Raw genomic sequence first — 20,847 nt, 5'->3', positions numbered from 1 at the left:
TACACACATCTATAACTGGGTCCATGTCTTTACCTCATGTTTTCCTAGGGCTGTCAATCCCTCCAGCCCTATTCCTATACAGAACCCCAGTGCAGCAATATACAATTCTGGTTAACATCTTAAGACAATTGTATGATGTAAGGATAAAAACTAAGGATTAAGTTGTCTGTAAGGAATGCAGTACAAAGGCTTTCCAGCATAAATGCTAGCATTTCCAATACCTTTCTGAAGGTAGCTTCATAGAAAAATTATAAAAACAACTATGGAGCTACAGAGCTCTCCTCCTTGGATCCTTAGCTGAAACCTTTAAGGAGTCTAACAAGCAATAGGCAACACTATGATAGGAATTGCCAGTCAGTGGTGTTGGGATAATCCTCAGTCAACAAGCTGAGCTGGTTCAAAACCAACAGTACCAGCCTTTAAAGGAGATAACTGGTTCTATGTTAGGACCACATCTTGAAACATATCCACCGGGAGGAATTTGTAATTTGTAGAGTTTACCCTGTTGAGAAAGTATAATCAGGGTTTTTGAAGATCTGTTTTTCTTGACAGAAATTAGCAAGCAGCACTTACACTAGCTGGAGTAACATAGCCAGATGAGAAGGGGCAATAGTCTAAGCAGATCTTTCTGCAAATCTCTCTCAGTCTTCAGTGAAAGATTTTCTTATTGTCAGGAAAGAATATATACACACATTAAATATATGTATATACATATTAACCAGATCATCTATTTGAGCTGAGAAGAATGGTACTCAACCTAGAGCCAGTTTGATTTTGAGAGGATGAAGAAGCCAAACACATCCTCAGAGGCTCTAGAGTCACTCTCAGGACTGATTTCTTTACTGGATCAAAATAGAGATTGACAATGCAAAATTCAGTATACTCTGACCCATCTTTCAAGTGGTTACAACCTCATTTTACAGAAGTGAAATAAAGTTCACTCAAATTTTGGAGACCCAAGCGCAGCTTCTCCTGACTTCTACTCAGTGTTAAAATGAAATGACAGGAGAAGATACATTTTGTAGCAGAGTTCCTTCAAAATCGCATGTTGGAAACCTTTTACAGAATATAAATTAAATATATGTACACATATAACATACAACAGGTACAGAGCTAAAAACACAAAAAGAAAAGCTACATTTGCACTTAGCAATAAAAAACAGTGAGCTGGTGGCAACATTGTTCAAGCGCTCAAATCATCAATAAACCATCAACTGAGCAGCAAGTTTTCCAGCTGCATTAGAACATTATAAGCAATGTTGGCAAAAAGTCTCTTTTGGAAGCTTCATAATGAAAATGAAGTTCAGGAAGGTCAGTTTGGTCAGCTTGTTAAAAGTCATTATATACACAGTACAACATCAAATTGGGAAACAGAGTGCTCCAAGCCAGTACATATATGGTATCCCTGAAATGCCAATTAAATTGTTTCTCATTACCTACTGTCGAGGAAGGCAAAGTGGGTCAGGGATCTACGTTACTTATAAATGAAGCAGCACTGCTTATTGCAGTTTTGAGATAGAAAATGTTTGTTTCTCAATCAAAGCAGATACTCCAACAGAGAAAAATGAGGATGAAAAATGTGGATGATACATATGAGCTCAGTAGGTTCAGACCAGAGAAGTCCAGCAGGGACAAGAGGGGGTTCAGTGTTAGTGAACCAAGCCAGCCTAAGCATTCCTTCCATGTCTTCACTTTTCTAAAATAGATGTCAGTACAAAAATGCAGACAAAGGTAGTAGCTCTGTTTCTTTCTTCTAAGGAAGGAAGAATGAGTGACACAGTCCATTATATTCTGTTTTCCTGTTCCAGATGATAAAAAGGCTCCAGTGAGTCCCAGAGTCACGCTTGCATATTCCCTGCTTTACTGTGAGAGGCCTGGGAAACACGATTGATGCTGCTTTCAATAAAGACCTTCAGGCCCTTTAAACCTTGCGCATAGAGATATTCCAGATACCAGTTCCACTTCTTCCCCTATAAAAACAGAAAAAATAGTCAGATGTGCAGGATATAGCTTTGTCTCTTAGGCCAATCTGAAAAGGTCCGCAAATATTGCCTTCCACCATTTGACAACATCCATCCTAGTCTGTAAATACCCACAGATATACAGGGTCACGTCCTGTTCCCAAATGCCTAAACTTTTCACTTACGTATTACACATTCTTAGTTTGAACATGACAAATTATGATCTTTTTTTAATACTGAAGATGTTTAAAAATCCCAGTATAAAAAGAGCAAAGTCTATTGGATCAACAGTGAAGATGTCAGGAACCAAATGAAGATGGATATTAAAGCCTTCCTTCCATCAGTAATGGTGATTCTTCCAGATCAAGTTTGAAGTACACTGTGAGACAGAAAAGGAAATAAACTGCACTATACTTGCACAGTGGAGGATCCCTGTTCAAAGGTACAACAAAGCTACACATCCATCTCAGAAATGTAATATTCATTGATAATAGAAATTCTATTTCAAGTACATCAAAAATATAATTTTTTTCTAGAGCCTGCAGAGAACAATAAACAGCCTTGCCCTGATACTGCACTGACTCGTGGAGGAAATATATAAAAATCTCAGACCACTACCCACAGATGGCTAGATACATAACTTCTCAGATGTTGATGTCCTCATGTTTGGCCCTGTTAAGAGACTGAAACAGGGCCTGCAGCTGGAATCTTCCCCTTTCAAATTTTTTACAGAGCATTTGTGGAATTGGTGAATATTATCACCTCATCCTCTTCTACACAGCTGCTGAAAATTGCTTGTTTTCACTTCACTAAAACAAGAAAACTTACCTTAATTAAACTGAAGTTGAAGGTCGTATCATCTGGCCAAGCCTTAAGGAGAGGGAATAAAACCAGTGTCAAGTAATTTAAAAAGTACATCTAGAGTTGCTTAGTTCCCTCCTAAATCAGGAATTGCAGGTGTGCAAAGCAATTCAGATATTTTTAATCACGCTTCAGAACAGGTTTCTAGCATCATACTGTGTCCACAAGTGGCAAGGTAATGTGGAGACCCTCTTGCCTTGTGCTTCAGTATTTCTGGATAGCAACAGAGAATATTTATAGGTATCTTTAACCACTGCCTCTTTACAGTGTAAAAGCTACCCCTTCAAAACATTATAGATAATTCCCAACAATGAGAAAGAGCAAGAGGAGAGAACCTACTGACATTTAGATTATTCCTTGTGTTCTCTGAGTGTGCTGCAGAGCAGTGCCCTCTGGTGCTCAGCACTAAAGTGTTTAAGAAAAGATGGCGCTGCAGCTAAATATTTTTTCTTAAGACAGGATAGCTGTGATAACTGCTAAGCAAAATCACTATCTTGATTCTGTAGTAGGAAGATGCAAAAAGTCTCCACTAGAAGGTTTTGGGTTGTTTTTTTGTTGGGCTTGGGTTTTTTGGTTTTTTTTTTTTTACTTACAGAAGCTACAAAGAAGAATCAGGAAGCCTCAGAATGGAAAGGATCTACACAAAATACATGAAAGACTAATCCTGCTACAACAGGAGAAAGGCCAAGGAAAAGAAGTTGTATATAACAAAAATAAAATAGCCTCCTCTGGCAAATATAAAATTTGGGTTTAATCAGCAGTAAGAGACAAACTACCTAGATTCAGGACACTGAGTATATAAACAAAGGGAAATCTGTGAGGCGTTCCTAGCCAGCATTCTTTGCTTCAACTTTAACCTCAGGTTTCCCTTGCTTCATTCCAGGAGCTACACTTACCACACCACCCCTTCAGTCTGCCAGCATTCCTCACAACCAAATAGCATCTTTGTGCACTCTCTGGATAGCCTATAAAACTTGATTTCTCAGAGCAGCATGCACATCTCAGAACAATAACAACTCTGGCAAGCTGCTCCCTCCACTATTCAGTAGCTGCATTCAATACGTGATGGCATTCAAGATAACTACTAGCAGAACTCAGACAACACAAGACAGCACCATATTATCTTACTTCTGTACTTGAAGTAGCTTTTTAGATTTCTTTTTTAATAAGTCATTATCAAAAGCCAGAAAGCACTGCTGAAAGTTCTACTGTGCACACCTGTACACAATTTAAACTCTAGAAAGTCAAGAAATGCATAGTTAAATGTTTAGGTCACACTCCATATTTTGTGAGGCAGGATGCACTATTGGAAAGCTTTTACCGAACTAGTTATTTATTTCACGATTTAGCTATTTTAGTTCTATCCTCAAAATGATCATAAGCACAAATTCACATCTAAAACTACTACATTCATGCATTCACACCATGCAAACAAAGACTATTCAAATTGTGCCACTGATCTGACACAAACACATAATGCCATACCAGCTTTTGAAAGCTCAGTTTACAAGTCAGCCACTACACTGAGACATTTCTCTAGAGAAACTGTCAAGACAGAACATCTGGTGTTGCCAAAGGCCCAAGTGTTGGCCTACACCATTACCTGCTGCAGGAAGAGGACAGCATAGCCCATCATGGCTGGGTGGTAGACAATGTTAAAGCTGGTTTTGAATTCCTGCACTGTGGTTTTCTTCAACAGTTCATCATCCATACAAAGACCTTGAGGATGAATATCCTTCTGGAATGCACTGGATGTCCACAGACAACCCACCATAGCTATTATGTACTGGTTGTACTCCTGGTATGTCTGGCTACTGAACTTGAATTGTAGTATTTTCTGAGGGACAAGAAAACAAATCAATAAAGAGCATCCTCAAAGCAGCTGTGTGCTCCCTCCAGTCCTTAAAAGAATGCCATCAGAACACCTCCCCTCCATTCAACCCAACTCCTTGCTAAGGTCCATTCTATCACATAGCAGACTTGTCCACAGTACCTTTTTACTCAGTTCATTTTCTTTTGCAGCCACCAAGTTGGTTCGATACCTGAAAAAAAAGAAAAGAGAAAGTTAGGTGCCTGTAAATTTTTACTACCTACCAGTGTTGAAAAAAGCTGGAGGAATGTATTAAGAAAGCTTATTTCCTCCACAAGGGAGATCACCAAATTCTGTTGTTAAGAGAGAGACATGAAAAAGAATTCAATCTCTTGGCATAGACCCATGCTTCCCAGGCAGAGTAGGGAGACACCCAATAATATTAATCTCTTAAATGATTAAGACATGACCAGTTTTCCTGGGGCAGTCACCTTCCTAAAGGCAATATGCAAGAACTGACTGCCTTAAAATCATCAGAAAGATGCAGTGCATTTAAGAAGGGAGACTTTCATTCACTAAGCAGAGAAACAGAAGCCACTGGAAGTAATGCAACTTGACAGTTGTTCTATATAATAAACACTAGCTCCTCTTATTTCCCAGAGACCATCCTGTCACATTAATTACCCTGCAGACTCCTTCGAGAAAAAGCCACATGGAGAGCCCTGCACCAGCTGGCAGCAATTGGCTACTGTGCTTCTCAGATGCAACCACTGGAACTAACAAGGCCAAAAACAGCAGCCACATTGGTGGGCCCTGCAGAGAGCTAACAGTGCTGTCTTTGGACCTGCAGGCAGCATGAGGCAGTCCCAAATTCCCACAGAGTTTGGAGATGGCAGAAGTGCTTCCTACTCAGCACATTATAGGATTTGCTAGGAAAATCTCAAGTCTAGTGGTCAAAGCACAGGAGTAAGAAGTCATATAGTTAACTATTAGGGATTCCAGCTGGCTGACTTAAGTTCTCTCAAAACAACATGGGAACTCCTTCTTTCACATATCAAAGACATGGAAATAATACTAGGAAAGAGGTCAGAATCTTGCTATTTTGGATAACAGACTGAAAAAAAAGAGCAGGAACTACAGCTATAAAGTCCTCTATTATGAAAGCTGGGCACAACTGGAACTTTCACCTTTGCCTTGCATGGTGAGAAAGAGTAGATTTCAGGTTTTACATCAAAGTAATTTCATTTCCAAAAGATTTAAAGAGAAGACAAGGAGTCCCTACAGCCCACACAATTTGTAGTACCTGTACATAATGTAGCAGAGCTGATTCAAGCTGACAGAATCCATGCTGAGAAGAGCTGGGTAGAAAACTCCAGCAGGAGGCATTATCAACAAAGGCAGATTGTACCTCAGATACATGTCACACACCTGCCGAAATGAAGCAAATCTAGGCAGATTACTACTGCCATTAACAAACCTCAAAGCATCTAAGAGCAAAAGAGAGCATGACACTGCATTCCAGCCAGGTCCATCAGCTTCACCTAGGAGGGAAGGCCAGGGTGAAGCAATTCCATTTCCCTCTCAGTATGAGACACATTCATCAGTTCATATCTCAGTTTGTCCTTCAACCATTTAGGTATACCATATGTTTTGACATGGTTATTTGCTGAGTCAAATCTACCCAGATCCCTGTAAAAAAGCAGCAGCTGCTTTTTTCTGATCTTTTAGATCATTCCAACATACATAGCTGGGATTGCACTAGATCTGACCTTGTTTCCTACCCTGGCTTGCTGATACCAGCAAACCAAAGAGACCATACATCTCTTCCAATTGGAAGATTAAATCTTTCTATTTGACCTTGCTGGAATTGCATGAACAAGTGATAAAGCTTTGCTCTAGAAACAGATGATATGGCCATAAAACATGGGTTTATTATCAGATTCATGTTTAGAATTTAAGGTTGAATTTCAAGTAAAAAACACACTAAAATTTCTGCAGATTTAACAAGATCTTCAGCTATAATGACAGTCTTAAAGTATGGATAAATAATTGAAAGTAATATTACTTAACACATTACTATCCTCCATAGCTTAGCCACAGTAACTATTGCCAAAGGTATGCTCTGCAGGAGGTTATGCATCATTCTCAAAAGACTAGTGTAGAGGCTAAGAATATGCATATTTAGTTATTGTAGCTCAGACTATAAACAATTAAACTGTGACAGCCTGCCGTGCCAAAGATGGATGTTTTTCACACTGTTAAAGAAGGCACAACAATTGTTTTAGTACTCCTTCACCAGTCATAACAGACTTTTCACTAAAGACTGTTTGCCAGTTCTTCACCTTTCCTCTTGCCCTCAGTACAGCTATACCACGTAAGGTATAGGCAGATATTTGTATGTAATTGAATTAATGGTATTTTCAGAAATCTAGACTCCTTACTTAATCTCAGCTGCATGATTTTAGAAATCTCTAGAGTTCTGAACACACAAGCAAAGCATTAAGAAAAAATTAAAATTCTAGTTGTCTGCTAGAGCACCAATAATCATATATCGAAGGGTGCATGATTCTTTGTATATTCCCATAAAATGAGCATTTATGTATTTTAAACAGTCTTACGCAAGTGTCGTTGCACATTAGTTTTGTGCATTTTTAATGGACATTTTAGTTACAAGTAGATGCGAGAACTATCATTGTTTTTTCAACTCTACAATTTTATCCAAACTGTAGAAGCGACAGCAGCATGGCTGGAGTTCACGTGGTAGTAAGCACATCTACAGAAAGGATGTGAGGAAGCTTGAGAACAGGCTTAAGCCTATTTGATGCTGCTTAGTTTGTCTACAGGACAAATTGTGGAAAAAACTTCATTTTTTAAGGGAATATTTAAGGAAAAAAATCAGGAAGTGTTATTTGAAATTGAACTGAACATTATTCTTTTCTATAAATTAGCATTAAGATGATTTAACAAGATCTTCAGAAGACAATCAGAGGGCTGGAGCACCTTTCCTATGAAGACAGGCCGAGAGAGTCGGGGTTGTTCAGCCTGGAGAAAAGAAGGCTCTGGGGAAACCTTTTAGCAGCCTTCCAATACCTAAAGGGGTCTACAGGAAAGATGGAGATGGACTGTTTACAAGGGCGTGTAGCGATAGAACAAGGAGTAATAGCCTTAAGATGAAGGTGGACAGATTTAGATCAGATATTAGGAAAAAATTCTTCACTGTGAGGGTGATGAGGCACTGGAACTGGTTGCCCAGAGAAGCTGTGGATGCCCCCTCCCTTTAAGAGTTCAAGGCCAGGTTGGACGGGGCTTTGAGCAACCTGGTCTAGCGGAGGGTGTCCTCGCCCATGGCAGGGGATTGGAACTAGATCATCTTTGAGGTGCCTTCCAACCCAAACCATTCTATGATTAATAAAAGCATGTTATGCCATATTTTTACTTTCCCTTCCACAGTTCATCTCTGACTTAAGAGCAATCACTTTCTAGCAGCTTATTTAGTTCTGCTATGGATGCAACAGCAGCAGCTATCACCTGTAGATCTACCAAGTATTTGGAACATTCTTGCAATTAATCACAAACTTCTGTAAACTATAATGAGGAAGGTGCTTTCATCCTCTAGCTTAAAAAAAATAAACAGCCATAGAATATTGGGATTTTGAAAGCCAAAATGAATGGGATACATACAGTCTCATAGAAATCCAGGATGAAGTACAACAAGAAAGTAGGATTGTTTTCCAAGCGCAATGCAACAGTAGAGATCCATCCAACAAAGTCGATCAGTTCAGCCACCACGTTCACTAGTCCAGAAAGGGTGGTATTCCTGCAGCAATGACGTGATGCAGCATCAGTATATACACCTCTTTGCAAACGGTAAAAAGGAAAAGTGGCAACAAAGAAATTGAAGTTTATCCTTCTGCCTCACCAAGCATTCAGCAACATGCATTTGTTCTTCAATACACCCAGTAACATATTGTTACCAACATTATTACAAAGATGACACAGCTGTCAGTGTTACAAGGATTTTGACTTCTGGACATTTCAATTTTCAGTGTCAACAGAAATACTTTTAAAGAAAAAGAACAGGATTGACAAGGTAGCTTACAAAATAGCAGAAACATTACAGCATTATTAACCTTCCAGTCGGTCTTTATACTAGGTAATAGTGCCAGAATATATATTTAAATACACTAGTGAACAATGCACAGAACACTGTACTGCATTTATTTCAGACAAACTTACAAAGAATGGGCTTGAGAGTCAGACTCTGAATCCAGATGAATTATGTGCCAATTTAACCAGTTCTGCAACAGCTCTTTCAGGCTCTCAAGAACACTGCACTGCAAGAGGCAAAAAGAAAACAGGTTGATGACAATTTGCATAAGTGAGTAATACTAAGCAAAAAATGCCATGTTGCTCAGGACCATGAAGAGCAGTGAAATGATTGCATGTCCCCTTGAACTGAACATATGTGTTACGTAGCTTTTCCTGGAGAACGTGAGTTTCAAATACTGAGTTAAAACTGCAATAAGACAAACCAACTGTTGTCTTGTGTACTATCAGTTCTTTTTATTTCCAGTGTCCCAGTTTATTTCCAGTCAAAAAAGAAAATATCTTAAAGGCATTCAGATTCCCAGAGAAGTTACATTGTAAGCATATATTTGTCCTGGCTTCAGCAGGGATAGAGTCAATTTTCTTCCTAGCAGCTGGTAAGCACTGTGTTGGGGATTCAGGATGAGAATAATGTTGATAACACACTGACATTTTTAGTTGTTGCCAAGCAGTCAAGGACTTTTCAGCTGCTCATACTGGTCTGCCAATGAGAAGGCTGGGGGGTGCCCAAGAAGTTGGGAGGGGACACAGCCAGGACAGGTAACCCAAACTGGCCAAAGGGATAGTCCATATCATATGTCATGCTCAGTATATAACTGGGGGCTTGGCCGGGAGGCAGGGCAGCTCAGGAACTTGCTGAACATCAGCTTCAGGTGGTGAGCAATTGTGCTGTTCATTGCTTGTTTTGTATATTATCTTCCTTTTCTGTCCTATTAAACTGTATGTCAACCCAGTACTTTTTTTTTTTTTTTCATTTTCGATTCTCTCCCCCATCCCACTGGGAGGGGGGCAGGGGAGGAGGGGTGGTGAGCAAACGGCTGTGTGGTTGTTTTAGCTGCTAGCCAGGTTAAACCACGACAATATTTTACCCTCATTTGGGCACAGACTTCCCCAGAAGAAGTCCCCTATACAATCCCTCAGACTTTTACACCTGACACAAGTGCAGATAGCAATATCAACTAGAAGTAAACCGCCACTGTACTCACTTAAATTACCTTAAAATAAAGGGACGATGTGAAAAAGAGCTGTGCCAGGGGATCATAGAGATGTGATTTCATTTCTGAAACAAATGAGAGCAGTATGATATCTGTGCACAAATTCTATCCTCCAAGATCACACACTGTCCAGCTCACCCAAAGGATCTGCAACACATACCAGAGAAGCTGCTGAGGGGGATCCAACTCACAAGTCTGAGGATTTGTGATCGGCAGCAGAAGCCATCCCAGAGAGGAAGGCTCTTATACAGGAACTCTTCACAGGAAGAAAATCCCTCCTACAAAGCAGAAGATGAACATTCAAAAACTCATCTCATATGCCTGCACCTTGCCATGCCCACTTCACCTTGGAGAAGAGAGGCTTACACTTCCCTTCCTGCCATACAATTCACCAGGACGTTCAAATTATCATTGTTCAATGTCATTCTCAAATTATCTTTCCTGCAGAAAACAAGGCCAATTCCACAATACTGACTCACCGTAGGAATATGTATTTTTATTACTGGAGACACTATCACTTCTCAGAGATACTACAGGAAACAGTAAGTCCCAAAAATACTTTAAGGGAAGTATGACTTCTACTTTAAGGGAAGTGACTGACAAAACAGTCACTTACCTGCAAGAAACACTCTGCCTTGTAGACCGTTTCCAGGAAGTCCTTGAATTCTTCATATTGTTTATTATCAGCTACATACCAGGTGCATTCTAAGTGTGAGAGAATATTGTATTTTAATACAAGCACAGCAAGAATAAGCACAATCAGAAACAAAATGCAGTTGTCCTCCAGTAGCTGTTTTAATGCTATGTGATTATCACTATAAACCATTATTGAAAGATGAAAAGGTTCAGACATCCTTTACCTCCCTACCATGCAAAGGTAATACTAAGTTCCTACCTTCCTGAAGGGTCTGGCCCATCCAATAGTAGAGCCTCAGATAAATAGATTCATCTTTGATGCAATTCATGTAGTGAAGCAATAAAGGGTTTGTTAGCACTGAACCCATCTGGGAAGGAAACTGCAAAAGAAATCAAGAAAAAAAGTTATTCAATATTTATATCAGCAAATTGCTAGAGAATCTCATTCTGTAAGAGTTGTGCAATCCATTTACTGGCAACAAGACCATCTCCAGGACTCATTCATCACCCTCAGGCTCTATTAGAACTAGGTAGCCCATACACTGTTCACATAGAAACAGGGCATAGAGGAATATCCTTTGATCTCTCAAAACAATGAGCTTACTAAGACCTTCCTGAAACTCACCTCTAGATGGTGGATATTTTGTAGGAGCTGAGAAAAGGTCTGCAGCTGCTCCACTGGAAAAGACTCATTTGTACCGTAAAAGTCAACACGCTGCTTTTCTCTGTCCTCTTCTAAATTATTTTTGTTTGTACTGCTTGCAGGTATAATCAACTGAGTATTCCATTTCTGTAGAAAAGAAACACAAATGAATACCAATGACTCCGTTTCCAGTGCGATCAAGTGCACTTGTGACCAGTGTTCCCATGAAGGCCCTGTTTTGGAAAAAAGGTATCCAGGCTTTCATTATAATGGGAATGCTGTATTTCTGTATAGCTACTCCACCCTTCCCAGTGCTGAAATAAAGCCTGACTCCCATTATTTGCCAATATATATAATGAAAACAGCTGTTTAGCACCTCCTAGGGTCTACCTTAGGTCCATAACCTACCCTTTTTCGTGACTGAGGTTGAGCTGTGCCTAAAAACAGTGGCTGGGACACCAGAGAGTTTTCCTGCTTTCTTTGCCTTACTGTGTTGATTGTTGCTTTCCATGGGCCCTCTGAATCCTTGAAGTAAGTCTGAAAACATAAATCAGACATCTATACAAGAAGTCAAACTAAGACAAAGCAACAGAAAGATGTTTCTATTCTGATAAATGTCACCACAGTGATGCATATACAGTCAACTCTGCTTAACAGACCAAGAGGCTAGGTTTTCACAGCACAGAACTCATCATTCCTCAGTTTCATTACCTTTTGACTATAGTTCAACAGTTATGCTTTTATTTTCTTTGAAATTATGTTCCCTTTTTCAGAAGAGATCTCCAACACTTCTGATTTATAATCCTGAATCAGATCAATCATCAACTCAGAGTAAATCTCAAGTATAAATTAAAATAAAACACAACCAAGGTATGCTTATGCAAGTTACTAGGAAAGCTTCCCAAACTCAGCATCAGTGATATCTGCTAAACAGAACAATTCAATGAGTAATCAAATTCTCAAATTAATATAGATACTACACTTAAAAAGAAAAACTGGAAAAATGAACCCAACACCTTTTCTGCACAAAACTTCTTGTCACTTCAATTGCAATTTAAAAGTCTTTAAATTCTAATCAAGTGCTAAACAATCACAAAAGTATTCAGATTTGTTGGGGCCTAGGTAATCAAACTTTTATTACACAAGTTAACACATCATGTTCATAAAAATAGTTGAAGATGTATTTGGGTTTTAGTTGCTAGTTATTTACTTCACTTCTGTGCATGACAAAACTGTAATTTCTCTAGCAGATGACTGTGCTGCACAATGCAAAGTATAAATTTATAGAGCAATGTAAGTACACAAGAAGATTGAAATAAAATATTTTTTGTAGAAACACAACTTGCCTACATATAAATCGTCTCAAAAAAACAACCAAAAAACCCCACAAACAAACCATAAGTCTATCCCATTGAAGCACCAGAAGAAAATTATGTCTCACTTGCTGCTATTTTCTGTTATGTATTCACTTTCTGCTACATACATTCTACTTGGTCAAAGGGCTAAGCATACACATAGGCGTCTCTAAAAGCGGAGCTGTATTTTTTGCTGTTACCTTGAGGCTCTAACAAATCAGCCTACCACTGATTTTTTTTTCCCCACTTTTTTTCCTCTTTCCTATGACATAGACATTCCAAGTAGGAAGTTACTTACTGACTTCCATTGTTATTTGTACTTGAGAAAGTTGGCAATTTGGACAGTGCCTTGGACAAATAAAACAGTTTATTTCCTGAAGAACTTAACATTGTGTGAAACAAGTCAAAACCAGCAAGAACACCTCATAAGGATAAAGGTAGATGCCATTCCAAATCATCTCATTGTGCTGAAGAGGAAACAAAATGCAAGGCAAGGAATTCTCATAAAACCTGATTTTACTCAGTGAAAAGAGCAAATAGAATTGATCTTCACCACTAAATCATGCTATAGCTTAAATAGAAAGCTCGGTTCAAATACTGTCATAAGTACTGGTTTCAAATAGATTAAATCTAATTCCTTACCTTTGTTTTCCCAGGAAGGGTTATGGTCACTAGCTCAGGACAGAAGAGTTTGTAAAGTGATAGTAGAGCCTGCAGATGAGACTGCATTCCCTGTCAAATAGCAGAACAAGAGGAAAAATATGTGGAGTATGGTTTTTATATAGAAACTGAATACTATATTCTAGAAGTAAAAAACCCCCAATGATTACTAAAAGTTTTCTAAAGCTATGTGTCAGTAAGTAACCATAGATGAACTGAAAATGAAAGAACAGAAACTGTGTCAATGAAATACCATAGGAAGGGTACTGAAGAAGGAATTTTCTGTAGTCATACCTCTCAAAAAGGAATTTAACAATCAAAACTACAAAAAATAGTCTTCTGCTGTCTAAACGCTCCAAAAACATGTTGTTATAGCTACAATTTTTCCTTACAAAAAACAGAGCAAGATCCTCTGTAATCTTATTTCTCAGTCATTTTTGATACCACTTGGAAAAGGAAGATGAATAGAAAATTAAAGATGGTATTAGATAAATGAAGCTGCCCCTTGCTTCAGAGATTCTACCGCACCCTGCCCTGAGACGCTAGCCACCCTTCTCCATCCTGTAAGGACATTAATCTTACAAACTGCATTATAACTACAGTTCAAACTCTACAAGATTTGAAATAAACTCACCATTTTTGCTTGGAGGTCAAGCAGTCTCCTAATCCGAAAAGGCTTGACTGGAAATACAATTAAGAACATACTGGATTTAAAAAGCACTGTGTCAGACATTTAAGCAAAAATGCATTATCACTTTTATTATAGAAAGTCACACCAAAGCAAGCAGAACCAATCAGTCTTATCTCTAGGCTAATAGACAGGTTTCCAGTTCAGAAAGCATTACACAAATCAAGCTGAACTCATGCTTCCTTGCCTTAAAAGCAATATATTGGCTAGTCATTGTATTAACTCCACTGGAAGAAAAGGCAGTGCCAGCAAATAGAATAAGAAACAAAATAGTATTGCATCTCCTACAATTGAATAGACTCACCATTTTCTTTCCTGGTCAGCAGGTACAGCAGGTGGCAGACATATGGGCACTGCAAAGAAAAGGCAGCTATGAACTATTCTGTGGTGCAGACTTCTAACCAGGACACACTAAAAGCAACATGCAGGCTTCACAAGCTAATATTGTTTCATTCAGTTGGCTGCCTCAAGTCATCACTGCGTCCCCACTGGGACACAGCATACCTTAGTTCCCTTAGGAAGTAGCACGTTTTTTTGTGTCACATATGTCAATTTTATTTAGAAACATTATCTGCACTATAAGCAGTACCTGAAAATGCTATTTTAAACAGTAAGAACTTAAATCCAGTTTTATGAAAAGATTATAACTAATGTTAACTTAAAACCATTAAAAACTTTGCAAGAAATATAACTCAGAACTTGGGAACTTTAAAAGTCTTGACCACAAAAATATCCTAAACTGAAAGAATATTAACAGTTTCCTATCTGCCTAACATGACTGCCAAAATCATCTTAATATGAACTGAATCAAAACACTTCAATATTCCAACATCTGGATTTTACAGTTATTGTATAGCAGAAATCTCCTGATTGCTTGTTCTCATTTAAGCTACATTTCAAATCAATTAAGTAGAACAGCAGTTAGAGTTTCTCACCTTTAAATAAACATTGCTCTAAAAGTTGTTTTTTCTTTTTGCCCAAGGTACGTAAGTCAGTTTCTCCCTAGGAACAGGGGAATTCACCTGCTGATGTCTGACATCAAAGGCAATCCCAGAGACTGCATCATCACAGTTAGTCTTGGGAATTTAGACAGAATATAAATTCACACTGTTTGTGATGCAGAATAGCAATTCTTGGCAACATGTTTAAACAACCAGACCACAGCATTGCAACAAAAATAATCCTACAGTACTTCCCTGTTACTGAATCTAAATTACCCAGCAATTTTAGAATGCAAAATGGAAAAAGAAAAAAAAAGAAAATAAATTTCAGACATCAGAAAATGGTCTCTAACCAACAGCTACTCCAGGCTAATTCTAGTATTAATATGCATACTACTAATGAACATTTAGGTTTATTTTATCAATTCCATATATTCTTCAGCTCTCCTTACCATCTTCTCATCTTGCAAGAAGGAAAAGAAGAAACCATAGAGGGCATGAAGTCGTTCCTTGTGATCAATGAAGTCAAACACTGTGATCAGCCATCTTAAAAAAAGCAGCTGCAGATAGGAAAAAAGCCATATTTATACTAAGTGATGGGCAAAAGCAAGGCAAACCAGTCACTAGCCAATTTAAGAGACACAATCATTAAGGAAACATGCTGCTCTCAAGGACAACCAGATAGCTACAGATGAACAGTACAGGGATAATTCAGCTGTGGAGAACGCCTGCCAAGAGCACCAACTGCCTTATCAAAATGGAAAAAACAGCTTAGTTCTGAATATGTGCTAACCCTCAGTTATGATCAGAGGGCCCCTCACTACAAGACAGACATTGAGGTGCTGGAGCATGTCCAAAGCAGAGCAATGAGGTGGTGAAGGGTCTAGAGCACAAGTCTTATGAGGAGCAGCTGAGGGAACCGGGGTTGTTTAGTCTGGAGAAAAAGAGGCTCAGGGGGAGACATGTCACTCTCTACAACTTGAAAGGAGGTTGTAGCCAGGTGGGTGTTGGTCTCTTGTCCCAAGTAAGAAGTGATAGGATGAGAGGAAACAGCCTCAGGTTGAGCCAGGGGAGGTTTAGATTGGATATTAGGAAAAATTTCTTCACTGAAAGGGTTATCGAGCATTGGAACAGGCTGCCTAGGGAAGTGGTTGAATCACCATCCCTGGAGGTATTTAAAAGACGTGTAAATATGGTGTTTATGGACATGGTTTAGTGATGGACTTGGCAATGTTAGGTTAACGGTTGGACTTGATGCTCTTAAGGGTCTTTTCCAACCTAAATGATTCTATGATGTAAACTTTTGAGCAGACTACTGAAGAGGAAAAAGACTGTTTTGCTAATGTTAAGTCACATTGCCACGGCCAAGGTACACAGAACCTAAGGGATACCTCGCTGAAGTTGTTGAAGAATGTCTCACATTGCTGTGAAATATTTCAGCTATGTTGGTGGAGAAACCATTCCTAAGGAATTCAGAGATACAAGACAAGAAGGAATGGTGCAAATTTCCACTCACATTTAAAGTGTTCCTTGGTTCCCACTGCCATTCCAGCAATGGGTGTGTCTGCCAATCTTTCTAAATGACAGTATCTTATGTAAGAACCTCGTACATTAAAACCTCAGGACTTTTGCTTCCTGAGAATAATCTGTCCTCATCATTTCTGTGCAGAAGCAATAAGTACTGTAAACATTTACTAAGTTACCTGGATGTTGCTTGAGCATTTGCTGACACAGAGCCAAGATACAGATGAAACCACAGAAGTTTCTGGTATTACTGAGGCTGGAATCAGGCTCTTCAGTAAACGAGTATTCACTGTATCAGCTGGAAAACAAACAATTTAAAATAAGATGGTGCTCACGCACCAGGTTCTTTGATATGGTTTTGGAGCTTAGGTCAATATTCCCTCTGGACAAGATTATTCAGAGCTTCATTGCTTAAAGTAATAGCAGATAAGAATCTAGTAGGGACTTACAGATACCTCAAAAAATGATAAATATTTATTTCCAACTTAAACAAAGAAAATGGAATATGAAGTATGTTAGTATTGAAATAGCCTTTAGACTTTTGGCAAGACAACCAAAAGTAACACAATTTTCTGGTAATATTAAACGACCAATTCCTTCAGCAAAAGAGTATATAACTGTCAGCCAAACATCAACAGATTAGTGTTCTGGAGATAAGGTAGTAATTTTAAATCAAGAAAAGCACTAAACTACTTGCATAATAGGGAAAGAATCTTGTGTGCTCCTCTTGGATTGGAGGGAGAGGAAAGTTTAGGGTTTTTTTTAATTGAATACTTCATTATTTAGAAGTATAAATTGTGGCCACAATTTCTAAGAAAGCAGCACAAGCGCTGCACTGACACTGCTGAATTGATTGTTAGAATGACAATTTTAGCAAGTTTCACTTAAACAACGATGTCAGTTCAATTATTTTGATCTCGGAGAAGAGAAACCTACACAAACAGCTACAACAAGGAAAAGACACAATGGTTGCTAAGGACAACTTTAAGCCTTTAAGAGACCCTGAATTACAAACAAAGGAAATAAGCTTTTCAAAAAATATTTTTAACAAGCCATAATATTTTCTGCGTATCACTCCCCTGTAGCAAGAACTGAGGTTATTTTTGGCATGAACTCAGAAATTACACTGTCATGCCAGAAAGATTAATTTTACACTAAAGTACCTAACAATATAGTCACCATAAACACATTATCTCAAGCAGGTTTGATTAGAGGGGAAAGAGTTGTTGACAGAAGACATGCTAGCAGTATATAAACATCTTACAAAGTTTGCCACTGAGTGCCACATTTAGCAATACATCAAATCCTTCAGGGGGTAACCCTCTTTGCAGGGCAATGCTTTCCACAGTAGTCAAGTGTTTCTGCAGAACATTGTTCTTTTTCAGTGAGACACGGTCTTGAACTAGGAGAAAAAAAGAAAAAAAGATGACAAACACAAGGATGAAGCAACTTCTGAACTGAACATGAACTATTTTAAACTTCTCTGAGCTGTCCATATTTCTTTTTGTTGAGTTCTTTACACAGTAACAGAAAGGGGAAAACCTTTTAAGACATTAAAGGAATATTATGCAGCTTAGGCATTAAAGAGGGAAAACAGGTGGCAAAATTAGATTTATCAATATTATCATTAAGAATTTAGTTATCTTTTCAATCATAGGTAGCTAACCTTAAAACTGCTCTTACCTTTCTCAAAGTAGCTCAAAGCTTGCTCAAGGGAGTCTTGCTTGCTGTCATTTTTCTGGTTGTTAGGAGATTGATGATTCTGGACACTTTTTTCAGGGTCAATTCTCCCTCCTTTTCGCCATGCAGAGAGATCAGTTTGTTTTTTACGGTGAACTTGCAGAGGCTGCTTTGGGGTCTGTCTTCGCTGCATCTTTTCAGACTCCCAGCTGAGACCGGAGAACTTTACTCATTTGTCACGTGGGTTCCAATCCTTCATTACAAAGAGGAAAGAAAATAGATCAACCTCCAACAGCTGAAGAACATCAGAGTGCCAGTTCCCTGCAAGAAGAGAAAGATTTATTTTCCTGAAAAACAGATTTTAGAGGGATCCTGCATAATATAACAAACTTCTTCAGAGGAAATAATTTAGAGCCGCCTGCCCCTCAAAAGATCAGACAATATACTTAAAAGATGCACAGACAACAGTGTATCAAAACTCCATTCCTTCTTTCATTAACAAATGGAAGAGAAAATTTACAAGTAAAAATTAACACAAACTCCTTTCAATTTAAAAATTATCTGATAAAATTTTATGTGGTATTTTGATCCAAAAATTAACATAACAAAAAAATTAGCAAAACACAATAAACAACTTTCTTCTGAGTTTATTTTGTGCATTATCAGTTTCATTACTTGTACTGTGTATGCCAATGTAATCAGTGAACAGGGCATGATCTCCTGCAAGGTAATGCACAGATTTTAGAGGATCAACAACACTTATCTTCCTAACTTACAAAAATTAGATGCTGCTGCAGCCTTTCTACCCAGAAGCTAGGATTGAAAAAAAATATGAAATTTTAATAAACTTTCAAGTGAAGCACAAGAGCTACCAACACTGTGAAACTGCCTAGCTGTGGGTAAAATACAACCATGAAAAGTGGCATTTTCTCCTCAATATGCTGGAGAGATCAACCTTTTACCTACAAAATGTGAAATTTTGCTACAATTTCCTGGATTTGATAGTGTGCATGCGTGTCTCTGGATTGCTGGGGCCTATCTTTTGCTTCCCAGCTTTTCTGACACAATAAAACAGGATGATTTTTCAATTCATGCTCCCTATTTAGCTCACTTCCTTAAGATGCTAGAATCATACCTATTTTGCTGTAGGTTGGCTTGTCATTAACTTCCCTGTGCAGCTTGCCAAGAACAAATCTCTGGCTAGCCATGTCAAGACCTCCTCTGAAGCACACACTGATATACATACACATAGCATTCACTTTTAAATGAAATCTACCCCCTCAGTATTAAAGGACATTATCAAGCACATCAGAACTCCCACAAAGATGTTTTGCGTGTTTATGATAAGAATAACTGAGGTGCTTCAAAACAGCGATTATCACTTCCTAGTAGCAAATATACTGTGGTTAGATTGAAATGAGCTAGACTGACATGTAAGAGTTGCAGAAAACCCAAAACGCTCTGGAATCTTGTTGCATCTTGAATCACCTAGACACATTGGTTCAGGCAACAAATCGAGCCAACAGTCCTCGCCTATCACACACTGGAGTACAACAGCTTTCTCACAGATTCCTTAGCACCTGTTCTACTTGTTCGGGTTTTTTTCTTTTGTCTTGCAGGAGTTCTACCAGAAAGGTTTCATGGGGAAGAGAGCGCCACCAGATCTTAAAGCAGAACTAACAGACAGGCTGGAACACCAGTTCTTGCTAACAGCGAGCCCACCACCGCACAGCTCTTCAGTACTAGACACTTCCACACGGATATTCAGCACGAACATCCCTTCCCCTCCTCCCCAGCCTACGCGCGCACGCACACCCTTCTCCCTCCAGCTCCCCACAGCGGCTCCCTCCGGATGCCCCCCGCAGAGCCCTCTGTAACGCTCTGGCCACCCGACGCGGGGAGCGGCCCTGAGGGAACAGAGGGAGCTGAAGCCCGCCCGGCCCAGCCCCACCTCCGCGCTCAGGCACTCCAGTTCCGGGGCCCCAAGACCGGCGGCAAGGGCCCGCCGCCCCGGTGGAGAAGCCGCCCGGGGGAAGGCCCCCAGCCATAGAGCCCACTGCCATAGCTACAACCCCCACCATAGTTACCTCTCGCTAGCACCGGCTCCAACCGCCCCGCAGATTCAAACCTCCGCGCCACATCCCACGCATGCGCACTACCCACCACGCGCGGCCACAACGGCCCATCGGCACCTCCCCCTTCTCCTTTCGCGCATGCGTAGCCCCGCGCACTATAGATGGGAACGGCGGCGCTTCCGCCCTGTCCCAGGCGGTTTAGAGCATGCGCAGTGTCGTGATGGAGTGGCGCGTGCGCAGCGCCCTCGGCCTGTGTGCTGATGAGGCTGGGCGGCGGTGGAGGGCGGGCAAGTGAGGGGAGGTATAGCTTGGGACGGCTGTGGGGTATGGGGCCTAAAAGGTTGGCAATCGACTACAGTCGGTGATACGCAGTGGTCCTTTTCATCGCTCTCTTAACAGGCAGGCAGAGGTGCCCAGGCAGGTCCTGCGGTGCCGCGGGTGGCTGGGTGGTTTTGGTGAGTCCTTAGGTAGTCCGCATGTCGGACAGGCGGGCCGTGCTGCGGGCACCGCTCCTCTGACAAACCCCTACCTCCGCAGCAAGCTGCACCTGGAAAACACTGGCACTAGAAGATGCCTGCCATAGCAGCAATTGGATGAGACTGATGGGAATGAAATTATGGGTTTGGAAAGGAAGAAAAAAAAAGCACGGGGGGGGGAAGGAATATTAAATTAGCGTAGTGGCCTTACAGGAC

The 20,847-nt window shown here is 39.8% G+C and overlaps 1 protein-coding gene across 4 annotated transcripts; it reads right to left on the bottom strand.

Moving 5' to 3' along the window:
• Positions 1–809: 809 nt before the first annotated feature.
• Positions 810–20,243, bottom strand: CENPI (centromere protein I). 4 transcript variants are annotated; one of them, XM_054839475.1, is made up of 21 exons: positions 20,168–20,243; positions 18,084–18,333; positions 17,665–17,802; positions 16,580–16,698; positions 15,329–15,436; positions 14,240–14,288; positions 13,882–13,928; positions 13,230–13,319; positions 11,641–11,769; positions 11,215–11,379; positions 10,849–10,969; positions 10,570–10,658; positions 10,114–10,231; positions 9,954–10,018; positions 8,869–8,966; positions 8,314–8,488; positions 5,936–6,060; positions 4,816–4,864; positions 4,426–4,659; positions 2,790–2,831; positions 810–1,970 (listed from the first exon to the last, which is right to left on the bottom strand). In XM_054839475.1, exons 2-21 carry the CDS (start codon positions 18,271–18,273, stop codon positions 1,839–1,841), a joined length of 2,283 nt encoding a protein of 760 aa, XP_054695450.1. In that variant the 5' UTR covers positions 18,274–18,333; positions 20,168–20,243; the 3' UTR covers positions 810–1,838. The 4 variants fall into 4 exon arrangements, with proteins under 4 accessions (XP_054695450.1, XP_054695451.1, XP_054695453.1 ...); XM_054839478.1 differs by having other exon boundaries at positions 811–1,970; positions 8,314–8,449; XM_054839479.1 differs by lacking the exon at positions 810–1,970 and adding an exon at positions 2,261–2,340.
• Between the last annotated feature and the right edge of the window lie 604 nt (positions 20,244–20,847).

This window comes from Grus americana, chromosome 12 (assembly GCF_028858705.1).
Source record: "Grus americana isolate bGruAme1 chromosome 12, bGruAme1.mat, whole genome shotgun sequence".
Classification (NCBI taxonomy): domain Eukaryota; kingdom Metazoa; phylum Chordata; class Aves; order Gruiformes; family Gruidae; genus Grus; species Grus americana.
The sequence above is the reverse complement of the archived record's forward strand: the minus strand, read 5'-3'. Positions and strand labels throughout refer to the sequence as shown.

Excerpts from the sequence above, each read along its gene's own strand:
- CENPI (XM_054839475.1), bottom strand. The coding sequence starts at position 18,273 with ATGCAGCGAAGACAGACCCCAAAGCAGCCTCTGCAAGTTCACCGTAAA. Across the intron at positions 13,929-14,239 it reads GCTGACCAGGAAAGAAAATG|TCAAGCCTTTTCGGATTAGG; the intron begins GTGAGTCTATTC and ends TTGTATTTCCAG. Across the intron at positions 4,660-4,815 it reads AAAATGAACTGAGTAAAAAG|AAAATACTACAATTCAAGTT; the intron begins GTACTGTGGACA and ends CTTGTCCCTCAG.